The 17,414-nt window shown below is 35.6% G+C and overlaps 1 protein-coding gene across 1 annotated transcript in view; it reads left to right on the top strand.

Annotated features, from left to right (window-relative positions):
* The window catches only part of Hat1 (histone acetyltransferase type B catalytic subunit), a 41,157-nt gene extending 29,558 nt beyond the window's left edge, over nucleotides 1–11,599 (top strand). Inside the window, 5 exon segments of the mRNA NM_001184817.1 lie at nucleotides 1,575–1,679; nucleotides 2,118–2,224; nucleotides 7,624–7,775; nucleotides 8,442–8,558; nucleotides 10,347–11,599. Coding sequence (NP_001171746.1) covers nucleotides 1,575–1,679; nucleotides 2,118–2,224; nucleotides 7,624–7,775; nucleotides 8,442–8,558; nucleotides 10,347–10,514 — 649 coding nt within the window. The 3' untranslated portion in view covers nucleotides 10,515–11,599.
* The last annotated feature ends 5,815 nt before the right edge of the window (nucleotides 11,600–17,414 follow it).

Below are 17,414 nucleotides of genomic sequence, written 5' to 3'. Positions count from 1 at the left end.
TTGGGGGTAAGGTTAAATTTGTCCAAATTTGACATTGATGTTCAAGGGTTCCGGTAGGCTTGATCAGTTCACCTGAAAACTGAGACAGAAATCAATTTTCAATGTTAGTTTGATTTGTGGTTGCCAACACGATTTTCTTTTTATCAGGGTTGTGTTCTACAATAGGAAATGTACCATGTTTCACTAGGAAGAGCAGGCGATAATGTAGTAGATCCATCTGCCTATTTTGTGTATTATCAGTGTAGGAAATTTGTCTAGATTACATACCAGACATCAGGGCTGGTAACTTTCAAAAGTTACAAGCCCTGCTAAAATGTTACCAGTCCCGCACATTTTTTCAATTATTTTCGCACACACACACACAAATAAACACAAGTTGTATACAATATACTATGCACGGTTTATTTTAACAACAAAGTAGCTGTAGAGAACATGCATATTCAAAACATGATATATCAGATGTCTGTGTCACTGTTGCTTTCGGCTTGATCAGAAAAATCTGAACCATAGTCAGAATTTAATCCAGCTACCAAATGAGCATTACCGTCTGTTACAGCCTCGGAATAGCTTGTCTAACCTGTCAACACTTTTACCATTCAACATTTCGATGATTCTATCAGCAGGAAGTTGCTTTGGTGGTGGAGCATTCTTTGCTTCGAATATCGATTTGGCTCGTTTATGACCAATTGACATTTCATGGCATGTAAGGTCATCATGTTTTAAGTTGGTACATCCCTTTCCGTACTTACGGAGTTTGTCTGGTATTTTGCGGTTTGATAACGGCCCGTAAATAGCCCGGCAGATACGGCAATACACCGTATGATTATCGGTGACCAGCCATTCTTTGAACACCGTCTTCCAGCTTGGAACTATTTTGCGAGTACGTTTTGACTGGTCATACTTATTTGCCGCAATTCTATCGATGCTCGACTTCTGTTTCTTTGTTGGAGGGTCTATCCCCAAAAAACGATACATGTTGTACGCGAAATGAAAACTATGCAACTATAGAACTGGTCAGGGGTCACCGGAAGTCTCACTGCACCATGGGAGATAGGACCTGACCCGAGGTCACGTACCTATTATTATGTTAATAAGTCAATGGATTCCGTGTTGTGGTTTGAGAATGCGTGTCGGCAAGTCGCGATGTGAGGCGGCAATGCAATATTTTCATAGTTTTGGCTGATCACGTTTCTGTTTAAAATGTTTAGAGCATATATAAAGAATGGTAGCTTGTTTTTATTTTAATTTCGGCGGAAGAATGTGGTAACATGTTACCGGACAGGGAAGTTTGAAATTCAACCAGTCCGATACAAAAGTTACCCGTCTCGGGCGTGCGGACGGGCAGGAATTTCCTACACTGGTATTATGTTTTATTTTCACGTGTCTGCTGTTTTATTCGATAAAAATACATCTTCCCTATTTCCATTCTCCTGTGTCGTGTCATTTACAAAAAACTGCACACATTTCCTAATCTTGCGTGTTTGCATTCAAGATATTGTGAACTGATTGACCACTTCATTGTTGTCTTATTATTACGAAAACTGTTTTCAAAACTGGATTCTTTGTCCTTGTAGGTATGAAAGAAGTGTTATAAATGGTAAACCACAACACAGTGTCGTAGGTTATTGTACCGTCTATAAGTATTACGCTTATCCAACTAAAATAAGACCAAGAATTAGGTGAGCCGAATCCTTAACTTTTTGAGTAACAAAGTTAACTTCAGTCACCATCCATATTTATAGTCTGCTCCTTTTCACATGAAATTTTGCGGAAATGTCAATTTTTTTGATCAAAAACTTAAAAACGTGTCACATTTTGTCTGTTTGGTTCAAAATTAATCGAATTAAATGAAAATTACAGGAAATGTGTACAAATTTACCCCATTTCGATTGGTGGAAAATGTTAATTCAGATGGAGTTTGTTATTTGCATATGTCTTGCAGTCTAAATCTAACAATATTTTAATGTATATAATTGGTGATATAATTACCTCGCTCTGTGAAATGTACATGCCTAATGGATTTGTTAATTGGCTTGTGAGGAAATACTGCTCCAATAAGGGTGTTTGGTAATTTGTACATGAATTTGTATTTAAAGTTAATGATTTGTTTTTTGCAGTCAAATGCTAATACTGCCACCATATCAAAGACAAGGACATGGTGCTCAGCTGCTAGAAGCGATATATATTGACCATCGGCAGAACCCTACAGTATTAGATATCACAGGTAAAATAACTTTATCTTTGTTGGAAATATTACTGCGCTCACTGTGCCAGTTTCAAGGCAGGTGTGGTCTTTTGAAATCTTTTTTCCGTTCTCATTCAGAAGAAGATTGAAAACAGGATTCAGTCATTTTGTCCTTCAAGAACAATTTCTCTGAAACGCATTGATCAAATTATTTCAAATTGGTACAAAGACATATACATATACGTACATAGCGCAATTTTAAAATGTGCGTTAACTATATATTTGGAGGCATAAAATGTAATTAATAATAAGTCTTCATGGCACAAGAGATCACAAGCATAGTTGTGCACATGGGATAAAATGTTGAGTATAAATAATTACAGGATAATTTGCTTTATGAATAACCGTTGATAGAGGGCAGTATAATCTCACATTGTTGCTGGGAAAGAATTGACCAGCATTGTTATTCGTCAAAGAAAATTGTTCAGCTTGGAATGTGTCTGAACGCCTCATTAGTATGCAAGAATGTAGGAATATACCCGGAAAATTGTTTTTCTGGAGTAAATTGTGGTGTATTTTACTTGTGAAAGATTAAAAAGTGCATGGAGATTTTATGAAAATGTGTGGATGTTAACAGAATGTCGTTCGGTCACAGTTGCGCAATAAATGATGGACTATTTTGGGCGTAGCTATATAATGTGTCACCGAAGTACTCACACGTGTGCATGATTCCAATAGTTTGTGGTGTGAAGAAACGCCATTAGAAAATAAGTATTGTGTAATTTGTAGTGAGAATGTATTCAAATAGATTTATGTTCATGAATCTTGTTTCTTTTCAAAGTGTATTTATATAATGAAAATTGTTTATGAAAATGATTGAATTTACAAATGATGAGTTATTTTGTTATACCATCACTCGAATTATGTGTTACGAATTTCTGATAGTTTACTGGTGTACAGTGGACATCGATTGTGTGATTTCCATTTACTTCGTCTGTTATAAATTAACTGTATTAGCTTCCTTCGAACGTCCTATTGCCATCGGAATTGTCTACTACACTCGGCGGTGTAGTGCGCATCGATCTTCTTGTATAAAAACGCACCCGAACCCGGAAATCGACTGCAAATCAGGTTGGTCTCGTCACATGATTTCTTACCTTGTTCTTGACCGCAGTACACTTGGCTATGAACTTCCACATACCCACGCTAATGGGAATAGTGCATCATGGGTAATATTGTATTGACCGAGGTGAAACAAGCATGGCTGCCGTAACTCCTGTCGTTCGACTACATCGCTCGTGTTTCTCTTCCTTCTCTGTTTTCTTTGATTTTTTTTTATTTCAATTAAACAGCGATTCGGCTGTGGCCATGCATTTAGTCATTGTTGACTGTTTTTTTCGAATTGGTTGATTGTCATAGTAACATACGCTAAGTACAATTAAACGTCTCGAGTTGAACAGCGTCATTTCTAAGTTTCGAAATAAACAAACATGATTATTTAATTTAGTTTAATTCTTTCAGTTAAAAATTGAGTTTCCAAAATAAATAAATACCGGATTCGGCTGATACCCCGCCCTGGGCGATCTTATGGAGGATTTGATTTTTTTTTAGAAAAATGTGGACCAAAAGATCGCCCGGGCGATCTTTTGGCAGATATTATAAGGCCCATCTTGTCTGGAAAAATAACCCTGCGTTGATAAAAATTGTCTAGAAAAAATAATGTTTCGCGTTGACCAAATATAATCATGCAAAGTATAAATTCAAAGTATTTTAATACATTGGTGAGAGGTCGAATTTTACGTGAACAAGAACATGCACTAAGAAGGAAAAGCAAGTCAAAGTCGAAACGGGGTGCATCTTGGACATGACACAACACACGCTCCGACAACTGGGTGATCAGAGACATCATTTTGGAACACAATTGAACTTCAAGTACTTTGCGAAACTTGCTGCACGAAGTTTGACCCCAAGTCACGCACTGAACTGGCGCGTTACCTTAGCAACCTTTTTCTTTTTTGGTCCGCGCGTCGATCTAGTAAAATTGTTATTATATCCGACGGTACTGTAATTACGCAACTTGTATGCAAATCTGTTCTGGCTTTGAATATGTCAACGTCGTTTACTTAGTGCACTGCTTTTCTAATTACGCAAATTTGTTTACAATATTGTACCAGCTCTAAATATTTCAACTTTGTAATGTATTGCTTTCATGATAATTACGCAAACTCAAGTTAATTTTTAGTCCCCGTTCGGACGCAGTCCGAAAACGGGGACTTATGTTTTGCCCTGTGTGCGTCCGTCCGTCCGTCCGTGATCACCTGTATCTCAAACATGCATACATCACACATTATATGGGACATATGCACATGCATTTTTTTCATGATCCGATTAACGATAGCCGAATAGTGGCCATTTTAAGGCCGAAAATGCATCAAAATCGCACATTTTCACCATTCCGGACCCGGATCCCGGATTTTGTTCAAATTTGGTACATACATTAAACATAATAGGACCTTGATGCAAGTCTTTTTTTTTTTCGGATCAAGTTCGAAATGGCCGACTGGCGGCCATTTTGTTAAAGAATTCAGTTCTGGATCCGTATCCAAGACATGTCTGGATTGATCAAGTTCAAACTTCATACACACATGGTACATCATGTCACAAATAGATATGTGCATTTGTTTCATGATCTGCTTAACAATAGCGGAATGATGGCCATTTTAAGGCCGAAAATGCATCAAAATCACGTATTTTCACAATTCCAGAACCGGATCTCAGTCATGCATGGATGGATTTTGTTCAGATTTAGCACAATGTGTTGTACATATGCAGGTGCATTTCGGTCATGATCTGCTTTGAATGTATATGTCACTCAAATATGAACGGAACGGGGACGTGTCATTGACAATGACTTGTTACTATTGTTAGGATGCTGACCCGGGGTATTGGGTCTGTGAATATTTCAATATTACCAACTTGATAATGCAATGCATTCATAATAATTACGCAAACATAAACATGGGCACATTTAAATCATTAAAAATGATAGTAGTCAGGTGTCTACGGAAAGTAGAGGAAATATTTTAAATACTTGTGATTCATCGATGTTCCAATGGTGATTTTTTTTTATTCGAAATGAAGTGAACATGTAATATAAACCATACCATATGTCAAGTTAAATTTTACTATAATATAATAAACTCTGGACAGCGCACTTCGATCGCAATATTCACGTACATTTCGACTGAACTCTAATAACCACGCGTTTGAATTACGTGCGGCATTGGGCAATGACCTCAAGAGTTTACGCACTGATATTTAAATTAGAGCCATCCAGCTTGACGCAAATCAATATAGTTACTTGTCATGTGTTCAAAAAATCTTTCAACTCTCACAAATACATGAACGCGAAGAGTTAACTGAAGGGGAACGTCTTTTTTGGACAAAAAACACGTCAGTACAAGATTATGTGTACAAGGTTAGATTTATAGAACGTACATGACCGCTTAACTCAGTGTTTTAATAATCATGTCGCATGTGAAACGCAGGAGACATTTTAGTTCGCGCATTTCTTGTTTACCGGAATGTGATACAGATAAAGATTAAACATTGCTGATAACAACCAAGAGGCTCGAATCCGGAAAGCTTGGATATTTTAAACTTCGTAAATAACATTCTTTTCAAGCGTAGACTTTGTTCGAGTGTAATAAACGTAAGTGAAATGTATTTTAATGAGTCATAATACGCAACAACAATTCGTATACAGCATTGGTTTTATTGAAGTTTTAATGCTTTTCGGATTCACAGTGAATTATTTTAGCGTCATATTTGAAATAGCACGCTCGATACAAGATGTCGGACGCCAAAATTGGGGTCTGTAAAAATGTGTGTTGGTTCAGTCAGGCAATGTGTGGACCAAAACATCGCCCATGGGCGGGGTTTAGGATGGGCGGGGTATCAGCCGAATCCGGTAATAACACGTATGTCGTACCCTCATGTATACTTCAAGTTTTCATTGAAAGTCTTTAAAATTGCTTTTCTGCCTGTTCACCAATCCATTGACACACCTTTAAACTCTTATTTTCCCAGCATCGAGATGGCTCTGCCAACTCTTGTTTTCCAGGGATAAGAATCATCTGCGGAATTCCGCAGATTTCTAAGTCTCAGGGATCAATTTTCTGAAACGTCTAAATCCGAAGAGAAAATTGGGGGGGGGGGAGTAAGAAAACAAATCTTGTTCATTCACCGGAAGTAAACACGCCGTCGGGTCATTGTTGTCTGCTGCATGAGGCCTGTATCAGTGTATGGTCGAAGGGAGACAACTCGCGGTGTCTCCAATGCGGAATGCCGCGACTCTTTTCACCAGTACAATCGTAAAATCTGAAGTGGTTTTGAAGTGTTCGAAGTAATATGCAACGATTAACATGATTGGCTGGGTTTTCTCTGACGGGCCAAACAGTGAAGAGCTTTCATTTTTCTTTTCACCAACTGCGCCATTTTATTATTTCAATTGTTAGCTGCGTTGGATCGTTGTTTACAAGTTTCATACAGCGATAATGGTGAAATTGTTTATAAAAGACGAGTCAGCTGTGCGAGAGATCGATAAAGACATTAGGAACAAATTTCGTTGGGCATTGCTTGACAAGGAAGTGACTTTGACCGTGTGAATCGAGAAGAAAAATGAAGTGGTAACTGAACAAGCCGGTAGGCTAGTTGGCGATCCGCTCCGCTGAAAAGCAAGCAACATGTTTTCCGGCTGTTTCCATGGTAGGGCATAAACGGGAAACTAACGTCGACTTATGACAAAATAGGCCACATGTAAGAAGTTTGCAAAAAAACATTCAGTCTTTTAGAAGTCACGTTACTTTATTACTAGGACGTATTCTGCAGTTACATTTATTATTTCCAACCGTTTTCCAATAGTATTTTCTAGAATGAAGGCAGCATTTACAGTTCATTCAAAGTTGCGTTGGGATTACTGATCTCTTACCAGTGCGCAACGTAACCAAAATAAAAGGCATGATCATTTGAACACTGCTATCACAAGACTGGTAGGAGGTAATAAATTTGTGGCGAAAGTATTCAAAAATCAGTTTTTGGCTGCTGTCATGGCAGTGGTGAGTATGAACAAAATTAGTCAAGCCAAAAAAAATCAGAGGTGTTAAAAGCCGTTGCTGGTGAAAAGTTACTCCAACTGTGAGGTAAATTTTTTTTCGGTAATGAAAATATACAGTAAATGTTTGCTCACACTCAAGCTGAGTAGAATGAGCTGTATGTCCGTGCATTTTAATCCTAGAATTGTAGGGCGAGATACAATTGGCGCGAAGGTATTCAAAAGGCCAAAATTTGTTTTCAGATTTTACAACCTAACTAGGGTGAACGTTGGGACCCCGGATACTTTACTTTCAGCTGAAAATTCTCATTCTCATCTTTTGCAGTTGAGGACCCATCAGAAGAATTCATCTGTCTGCGAGACTATGTGGATTGTAAAGTATGCATGCATTTAGCGTCGTTTTCTACCGAGTGTTTGCAGGAAGGATTCACAGAAGACATGGCTCAGGAAGCGCAAGTAAAACTCAAAATAAACCAGGTATGAAATTAAGTGTTCTTCTGTCATTGTTGCATTATAAGAAGAACAAAATGAAATAAAGAAACATTGTCTTGTATTACCACATGGCCTGCTGAAAGCTGCCACAGATAGCCAAAATGAATAGAAAAAACAACCGTCAGCAATTGATGTGCTGTTGAGGGCGCTAGAATTAGAAAATTTGATCTTTGATTGCACAGTCCTCCTATAGAACAGTTTAGAAATTGTCTATTGTGTTGATTACTTTAGTTTTGTGTACAATGTGTGACTGTTATACCATAGTCATGTATGGCAAATCAAATTTATCCCTTTTTCTGATTTATTACTGTAGAATACTTTATTATCGCTTGGAATTTTTTTTCACTATTTTCGCTGAAAGGATGATTCCGTGAAAATAAAATTCAGCAAATATACTTTTTTCCATATATTTCACATTCAATTTGTCAAAGATCAGTGAAAATAAATTCCATACAAAACAACCAAAAAGTCTTTCAGCGAAAATTAATTCCAGCTAAAATAAAGTATTTCACAGTATTATCAATGACCAAATTGTTTTATAGTAGAAAACTTTTAAGATGTCCATTATATACACATGTAATCAGCGCTTAAATATCCGGAAATCGAATTTGTGGCTGATTCTACTCATGCCCGTTATTTGTGTTACTCTAGAAACAAGCAAGACGCGTCTATGAAATTCTACGTCTACGTGTCACAGATGAAAGTAATGCCAATCAATTTAAAGAGTACCGATTGGACATAAAGAAAAGACTCAATATTCCATACCAGGTAAGTGGAACGAATGATTGTCATTTGGTATGGGTCCCATACTATGCATAGCAACATGTACACGTGTGAGTCACATGACCACACTTGACTTAGACGATCATGTCCTTTTAACCACCAGTTTTCCTCTTTTCATCACAAATTCATAGTCCCACACTATCAGTCTGCACTATTCTTTCAGAAGATTAGGACAAAAATGGTCAAATTTTTTGAGTAAAAACTAAAATTATTTCAAATTTTGTTTGTTGGCTCCAAAATTTTGGCTCATTTCCAGAAATATTGAAGAATATCTGAAAAAGTACGCAAAAATGTGGGTTAGAAAATCTGGTGGTGAAAAGGTTAAACATGTGACATACAATCCCTAGGATGGAATCATGGGACTTTAGTGTATAATTCATCATACGCATTCACTACATGTTCACAGCGATCGATATCCACGCTGTATCATATAAAAACGATTACCAAGATTCGTTACGCAAGACCAAGTTTTAAATTAGTTGCATTTTGAAGGGGGGGCGCTTTGCCAAATGTGACCCCAAATATAAAAATTGCGCAGAATGCGTAAACTACGCTTCGACAATGACCGTTTATACAAGTAAAATGTGATAAATATTTCATGCCATATTCAGTTTACCTCTCAAAAATGGCTAGTTACTAGTTTTTTGGAAAAACCATGTCGTTTATTCGCTGAAATCAATTCCAACAGATCGTACTTCGACATCGATTATTCACTTCCGCATTGTGTTACTGGAAAGTCTTCGGGAATTTCCGAAGAATTGCGTCAGTACAACACAACATTCTGATTAGTTAATAACCAACTTGACCCATTAGGTCAAAAGACGCTGCTGTAGGTCAAATCTGCAATTGCATCATGGCGGAAGGTGATTTTCATCAAGAGTTTGCGTACGATCCAACAACTTCATCAGTGGAAATAATATGACAATTTTGACTTCGACTGTTCCAACAGACTCAAATGTTTTTTATTCCGTAAATTAAGGTGGTACGTAATTACTGTAAAATCTGTATTAGAAACCGCGGCTTCTATTAAAATGGTACAATCCAATAGAGGGGGTGCTGCTTCTATTAGAGTATCTACACATATGAGAAATGATTTTTTGGTTCTCAATTGTTTAAAAAGAATGGGTGCGACTTCTATTAGGGATGCGGCTTCTAATACAGATTTTACGGTAATATTGTAATAAAATGTGCGTATTTTTTGTGATCATTTCTGTTTCTTCATTGTGAAAATCAATGACGATGCAACTAATTTAGTAATTTGATTTTCCCTCAAAGACGTAATCTGTCACTTGATGAATCAAAATTTTCATTTGCACTCTTTTTTGAGGGGGGTGCTCGGGTAAGCGCCCACCACTACAAAATCGTGATTTTCTGAGTTGAGGCCCCTGGGCGCTAACGCGGTCGAGTACGGTAAAACTTGTTATTCACTAACAAATTTGTGAAATTAAAATACAGTGAAAATGCTCAAGACATCAAAATAATGAAATTAAACAGATTTTACAGTCCATTGATTTGATTATGTATAACGCATATAGTGAGTCTTCCCTGATAGCTAAAATGAATGGGAAGAAACAGTGTCAGTTGGTAATATATGTTCATGTATGATATTGATGGAATAGCAGATGTAGAAATTTAATTTTTTTTGTGGCAGCTCTGAACTTTTCTTTAAACTCAAATACAATAAAAACGCTTTGAATGTTGTATTGAGACTGATGTGAAATCTCTGACTGAGTGAATGAATGAATGAATAAATATATTTTGTTTGTTTCCCAGAGAGAAAAATCTGACATGGAAAAAATGAAAAAAGCTTTGAAACCTGAAGAGTTGGCAGCGACAATGGCCGGACAAAGCTTGCAAGAAAGACACAACAACCTAGAAAAAATGTTTCAAGAACTTTTAGTAGATTACCGGAAAGTGGTGGAGCGATTAGCTAGATCTTAAAAAATAAATTTTCAATTGATTTAAATTGCCTACACTGTATGTGTAATAAGTATGCATACGGGGGAGAATTAAAAAAAAAAAATTCTGATTGACGGCGACAATTCTGAAAAGCTGTTATCTTTTCATAAAAAAGAAAAAACTGAATGGGTTTTGGGCGTTAATTTTTTCTGTCAGTCATTTTGGGATCTGTCTGCTCACCAAAATGATGGTTACCTGGGATGCCCTCGCAGTTCCACTTCTGTGCTTGTATAAATTTAAGAAATATTAGCATGTGAAAGTCAGTCTGTCAATCCCATATTTATTTATAATTTACTATCCATCACAGAATAAATTCCCTACAATATACTTGTTTATTAATATGACATGCTCTGAACTGATTTATTTTCATGCGTCTGTGGTAAATTTTCGAAATATTGTAATTGTCAGATGCTTTTGTGAAATGTTATCATCGAAAATGTCTTTGAATATCAAATCTCAATAATTCCTGGCTGTGGAAATTAAACCATTGACAACGTTGTATAGATTATTTATAAAATTATTGGTTTGGGGTTCACCACGTTCTGTCATAATTCTAAAAATTTACGTAAATTATTGTTATCATTACACTTGCAACATTTGTAAATTGAATATTGTAAATGCATAATAACAGCCAAGGAAAATAGTTGATCACCATCTTCTTTTTCTCTGTTAAAATTTTGCAAATTGCCTTTTCAAACAGTAATGATAGAAATTTGACAGTTTGAATATCACGAAAAATATGGAAATATAAATATGATGGAAGATTGTATCTTTGCATTGTATGTGTGTAGATTGTGAACCAATCTTAACTTGGCCAATTTTCAAAGGTTAACCATGCATTGGTTGTAAGCTAACTTGCTTCAAGTTGTGAAAGGTACCATTTTCAAATGGCCAATCAGTACCAAATTGTGGTATTTCGTGTATATTTCACATGTGTAATTGCCAATTGTTTTGTCGGTATTAATTAATGACAGACAATTATCGATATTTATCAAATATTTTACATTATTATAAAACATGCTGCACAAAATATAACATGCAAGTTAAATAAAATTTACAGTTTTTCTAAAGTCTTTTATTTAGTGATTATTTCATACAAATCCACATATGTCCTAATTTCAAGATTGCTTTAACTTATTTAAGCTCTTTTATCTCTGTGTAACTTGTTCATAAATGATTAATTTTAACTGGGTTTAAATTTCACTGATTTAGCATTTCAGGCATATTCAGTGGGTTATAAATTCACGGTTTTATCATTTAGATAATGTGTTCTAATCCAATTTTTACATATTCACAGGGTTTTAATTAAGCGCATTTTCCAGTCAGCGAAATAAGCAAAATTAAAACTCGGTGAATAATTAACCCTTTTACAGTGCACAGTGACACGACTGAAGTGTTCATAGACGTACGCACACATTCGGTAAACTTATAAAAAAATTGATCTGAGCAAACACAAAGTGCTAACAAACATAGGCCATGCACTGCAGTCAAACCTATAGCCGAATAATTTCGAATAGCATTGTTATAGCAGACAGTGAGGGCGTTAATGAAGACTTTTTTTAAATACTAGTACATCACAACTGTGAGCAATAATGGAAAGAAAATGGGCAATTTAAAAAACAAATACACCAGAGGACAATTTCTCGATGAGTGGCGACTAAGAAAATGCATAAATTTTTTAGTACCGTCATGTTCCTCAGCATAATTCTCACAGGTATAGACTACTTTACGCAAGCCTTTGATAGAGGGCGCAAACACACATGTCATCAGCATAGCTGAGGTTAACGTTTCTACCCATGTAACCAGGCTCAGATCGTACATATAAATATTGAAGAGCATTGGCTACATAGTTCCACCCTGACGAACACCATTGGTTAATTGGGGAAAACGCGACCTGGCCAATTTAATACAATCACTTTGATTGCGATACCAATTAACAAGAGAAGAACGATGGATACAGGAACCTTGCGACCTTGCTTATGAAATAGGGTCAAGCAGTTGACTATCAACACACTACTACCAAGTATTTTATACCTTTGAATAATCTCTTTAAGAATACAAATGCAGAAATCAGTAGAATGTTTTTCTTGAAACTAAACTAATCATCTGTAGTATTCAGCTTTTCATTTTTTTTAAGAATAACGTGCTCCAATAACCTTAGAAATATTGAAGTGATGGCAATAGATCTGTAGTTGTCTTTACTCGTCATAACTTGTTTTTTTATAATAGGAACTATCATTTTTCCATTTGTAAAAGATTATATTGTAATTATTGATATTGAAAAATTATGCATATTTACAACAGTGTTAATTATTATTCAAAAGATACATTAGCATGAAGGCATTAAGAAAATCGCGCGATTGAGAAAATCATGGGATTGAGGAAACCTTTGCTTAGTACAAAGATTTTTGACTCCCATGTGCGAAGCACATAATGGGAGTCTTTGCAGTGTGTGTGTGCACGTGTGTGTGTGCGCGTGCGGTGTGGGTGTGTGTATGTGTGTCCGTCTGTTCCACTGATATCTCAAGAACCATACATCGGTTTTTGATGAAACTTGGTGCATAGATGCTCTGGGCCAATGCGCAGATTTGATTAGGTTTTGGTGAAAATCCGTGCATATTAATTACCTAATTTGCATGATAATTAGCTGATTTTTAGCTGTTCCGTGATTGTTCCACTGATATCTAAACAACCACTCATTGGATTTTGATGAAACTTTGTACATACATGCTCTGAACTAATGCTAGGTTTTGATTAGTTTTTGGTAATAATCCGTGGATACTAATTACCTAATTTGCATAATGATTCGTCAATTTTCGGTTTTTCCACTGATATCTCAAGTACTAATCATCACATTTCAATGAAACTTGGTACATAGATGTCATATGACACTGCACAGACCTGATAGTTTTTATGGTAATATCAGTACATATTAATTACCTAATTTGCATAATTAATTAATTTTCAGCATTTGATATAAGTACTAATCATCACATTTCAATGAAACTTGGTACTTACATTCTCAAGGACTATGCAGAGATTGATTGTTTCCAATAAATATTTGTGCATATTAATCACCTAATTTGCATAATTAGTTAATTTTCAGCTTTTCCACGGGTATCTCGAGTACTAATCATCGCATTTCAATGAAACTTGGTACATAGATTCTTTAGGACTATGCAGAGACCTGATTAGTTTTAGGGCAAATAATTGTGCATATTAATTAACTAATTTGCATAGTTAATTTTCAGCTTTTCTACTGATATCTAAAGTACTAATCATCACATTTCAATGAATCTAGAATTATGCAGACCCAATTAGTTTCCGGTAAATATTTGTGCATATTAATCACCTAATTTGCATAATTAACCAACTTTCACACTGTTATCTCAGGTACTAAATATCACATATCAATGAATGTACATGGATGCTGTAGGACAATAGACAGACCTGGATAATTGTGGGCGAAAATCTGTACATAGTAATTACCTATTTTGCATAATTAACCAATTTTAAGCTTTCACACTGATATCTAAAGTACTAATTATTCCATTTCAATGAAACTTAGTACAAAGATGCTCTAGGACAATGTACAAACCTAATTAGTTTGGGGTAAAAATCTGTTCATATTAATTCCCTAATAAGCATAATAATTCATAATTTTTTGGTTCTAATCACATTTCAATTAAACTTGGAAACATAGATTGTCTGTTACATTGCGCAGACCTCATTAGTTTTACACTCAAATCTGTTCATATTAATTTTCTGATTTGCATAATTAGTTTTCAGCTAAGTAATTTAGAATTATATTTAATGTGTCTCCAATACTCTCAGCACATGGGAGTTCTTTCTAAGCTTTCTTTGATTATAAATTGACTCTGATATTTAGTTTCCACGCGTATTTGGAGCTATCGAAATAATGTGTGGCTGCCAGTTGACACCACCTTTTGACTGCGTGTCAACATTTCGGCCATATATCTTATATATCCATAAATCTTTCTCTGATTTGTCTATTCAAGTTAGCCTGACAAGTTGTCGTAGGTGGCGCCCTTGACTGCTGCGACAACTTGTTAGGCTATCCTCGGGGGCGGAGCTACGTCACGGACGTTCTACGTTGCTACGGCACGCATCACTGTACATGCATTTCTATGGGCTCTGTGCGCGCTGCTGTGGAACGCCGGTTGAGCCGGTGAAAATTGGAGAAAACAATACAAACTCAACTTTGAAGTAATCCCGAACAACCAAATTTATATATGTTACACACGTAGGGCTAATCTTGTAACACTGTTCAGAGGAATCTCAACAATCATCCCAAAGTACCGTTTTCTGCGAGTTTTGGGCCTTTGTTTTCACCGCCGCGGGTTGCCAGACGGTGAAAATGCCCGGATGTCCGCCCCGAGGATCTTGAAGTCTGCGCATAGTATTTATTGTTATCTGATTTGTTTGTTCACGAACTGGGTTGTCTATTAAGTCAGGAGACTGATTAATTGACTGACTAATTAATTAACTACATTCTCATTTAATTAAAACATATTTTACTTCTACATGTATGTCCCGCCATACACGGTGAGCATAAAGGGAACATCAATTCAAACAACATAATGACCCCTAAAGAAAAAGCTCCACAAATGTAGGAGAATGCAATTTACAGTTTTGTTGTATCACTGTTCATTCTCTAGATATTCCACTTTTCATCAGTATTACATAGTCAGCCATCTTGATTTTCAAGCAAAGGATTATGGGTAAAGTATGACATCATAGAATCTGTTGTCAGAAATTGAGAAAATGATTTCATCTATAACTTCAAAAGTTGAACTTTATATTGGATGAAAGTTTAGAAATTGGTAACATACATGTACTGGTGCCATCCATGCTTATAAAATAGTTGTCATGGAAACAGAACTGAAAATATTTATTTTTATGTTTTTCTACGAAATGCTAAAATTTCCTTATAATGTATACAATTTACCAACGTGAGTATGTTATATAGGTGAAATATCACATGTTGAGCACAAAAAGGGGACAAAAAAGTGACATTCTATATTTCACAACTAAAATATTGATTTTTATTTATTTAACAATTTCTTCACTTTATGTGTATTTGTAAAAATCCAATTTCCATTACTATAATTATATACATGAGTAATATGCACAACGAAAATTTGAACTAATTCGCATCAGTATTTCTCATGTTATAGATGAAATAATTTTCTCAATTTCTGACAACAGATTCTATGATGTCATACTTTACCCAGAATCCTTTGCTTGAGAATCAAGATGGCTGACTACATAATAACGATGAAAAGTTGAATATCTAGAGAATGAAAACTGATATAAAAAAAAGTGTAAATTGCATTCTCGTACATTTGTGGAGCTTTTTCTTTAGGGGTCATTATGTTGTTTGGATTGAGGTTCCCTTTAATTAAAATGCAATTCTACGTTCTATTGAATTGCAATTGAGTTTAATTAACTCCAATTAAAACGCAACCCGAAAGTCATGTTTAATCTAAACAACTATATTAAAAGTTAATCAAATGCGTGTTGTCACGTCTGTATGTGTTCCACGGATATCTCAAGAACAAATATAGGATAATGTGCAAGACCTGATTAGTTTTTAGTTGAAATATGTGCATATTAATTAGCCAATTTTAAGTATGTTCACTTGTATCTCAAGGCGCAATTCAACTCATTTTAATGAAACTTGGTGCACAGATGATCCAGGATTAATGTGTAGACCTGATTACTTTTTAGTTGAAATCTGTGCATATTAATTAGCAAATTTTAAGCTTGTTCACTTGTATCTCAAGGCGCAATTCAACTCATTTTAATGAAACTTGGTGCATAGATGATCCAGGATTAATGTGCAGACCTGATTACTTTTTAGTTGAAATATGTGCATATTAATTAGCCAATTTTAAGCTTGTTCACTTGTATCTCAAGGCGCAATTCAACTCATATTAATGAAACTTGGTGCATAGATGATCCAGGATTAATGTTCAGACCTGATTACTTTTTAGTTGAAATCTGTGCATATTAATTAGCCAATTTTAAGCTTGTTCACTTGTATCTCAAGGCACAATTCAACACATTTTAATGAAACTTGGTGCATAGATGATCCAGGATTAATGTGCAGACCTGATTAGTTTTGGGTTGAAATTCTTGCATCTTATTGACCTAATTTGCATATTATTTAACCAATTTTAAGCCTTTACTTTTTCTCAGGAATTGCAGTGAAACGCATTACATAGATGCTCTGCAATAATGTGATGCAGATTAGGACGTGCAACAAGGGCATATGACAAGAGATACGACCAACATGTCAGATGATCATGTGACCTCATAACATGCATAAATGTAATGTCATCATCACCTGGAGAGGACTCCTTCTGTGGGGAGGAAAAACTTGGGGTAATTGTCTTTTGGGGGGGGATGATTCAATTGATTAACGCTAAATTACATCACGCAACATGTAGAATGTTGTATCTGTTATGTACTGACAGCAAACAAGCATCATTTTAGGGATCTCAAATAATCAGCCTTTTGTTATTGTCAAGCTCCATGCAAAGAATCTAAACAAAAATCAAATAATGGCATTTGACAAAATTTGTTAATTCATCATTTATTACTCATGGACAAAACTATCGATAGTTCAACGGCAGTACAATTTTCCATTTCCAAAGCAATTAGTGTTCCTATATGAACAGCTGAAACATTGAGACAATTGCTGTAGGCAAGATGTGGCGGCTTCCGCTTTTTTTTTTTTTCTGAGGAGCGTTCGCATCAGACAATCTGGAGCAGGGGGCATTTAAACTGCAACTTACAAGGACTGCTTTTGATTAGACTACTTGCATAGCTTTTTAAATTTGCTACATTCTCAAAACT

Source organism: Saccoglossus kowalevskii, chromosome 21, assembly GCF_978046115.1.
Source record: "Saccoglossus kowalevskii chromosome 21, keSacKowa6.1, whole genome shotgun sequence".
Lineage (NCBI taxonomy): Eukaryota > Metazoa > Hemichordata > Enteropneusta > Harrimaniidae > Saccoglossus > Saccoglossus kowalevskii.
Note: the sequence above shows the minus strand (reverse complement) of the source record. Positions and strands in the feature narration are given on the sequence as shown.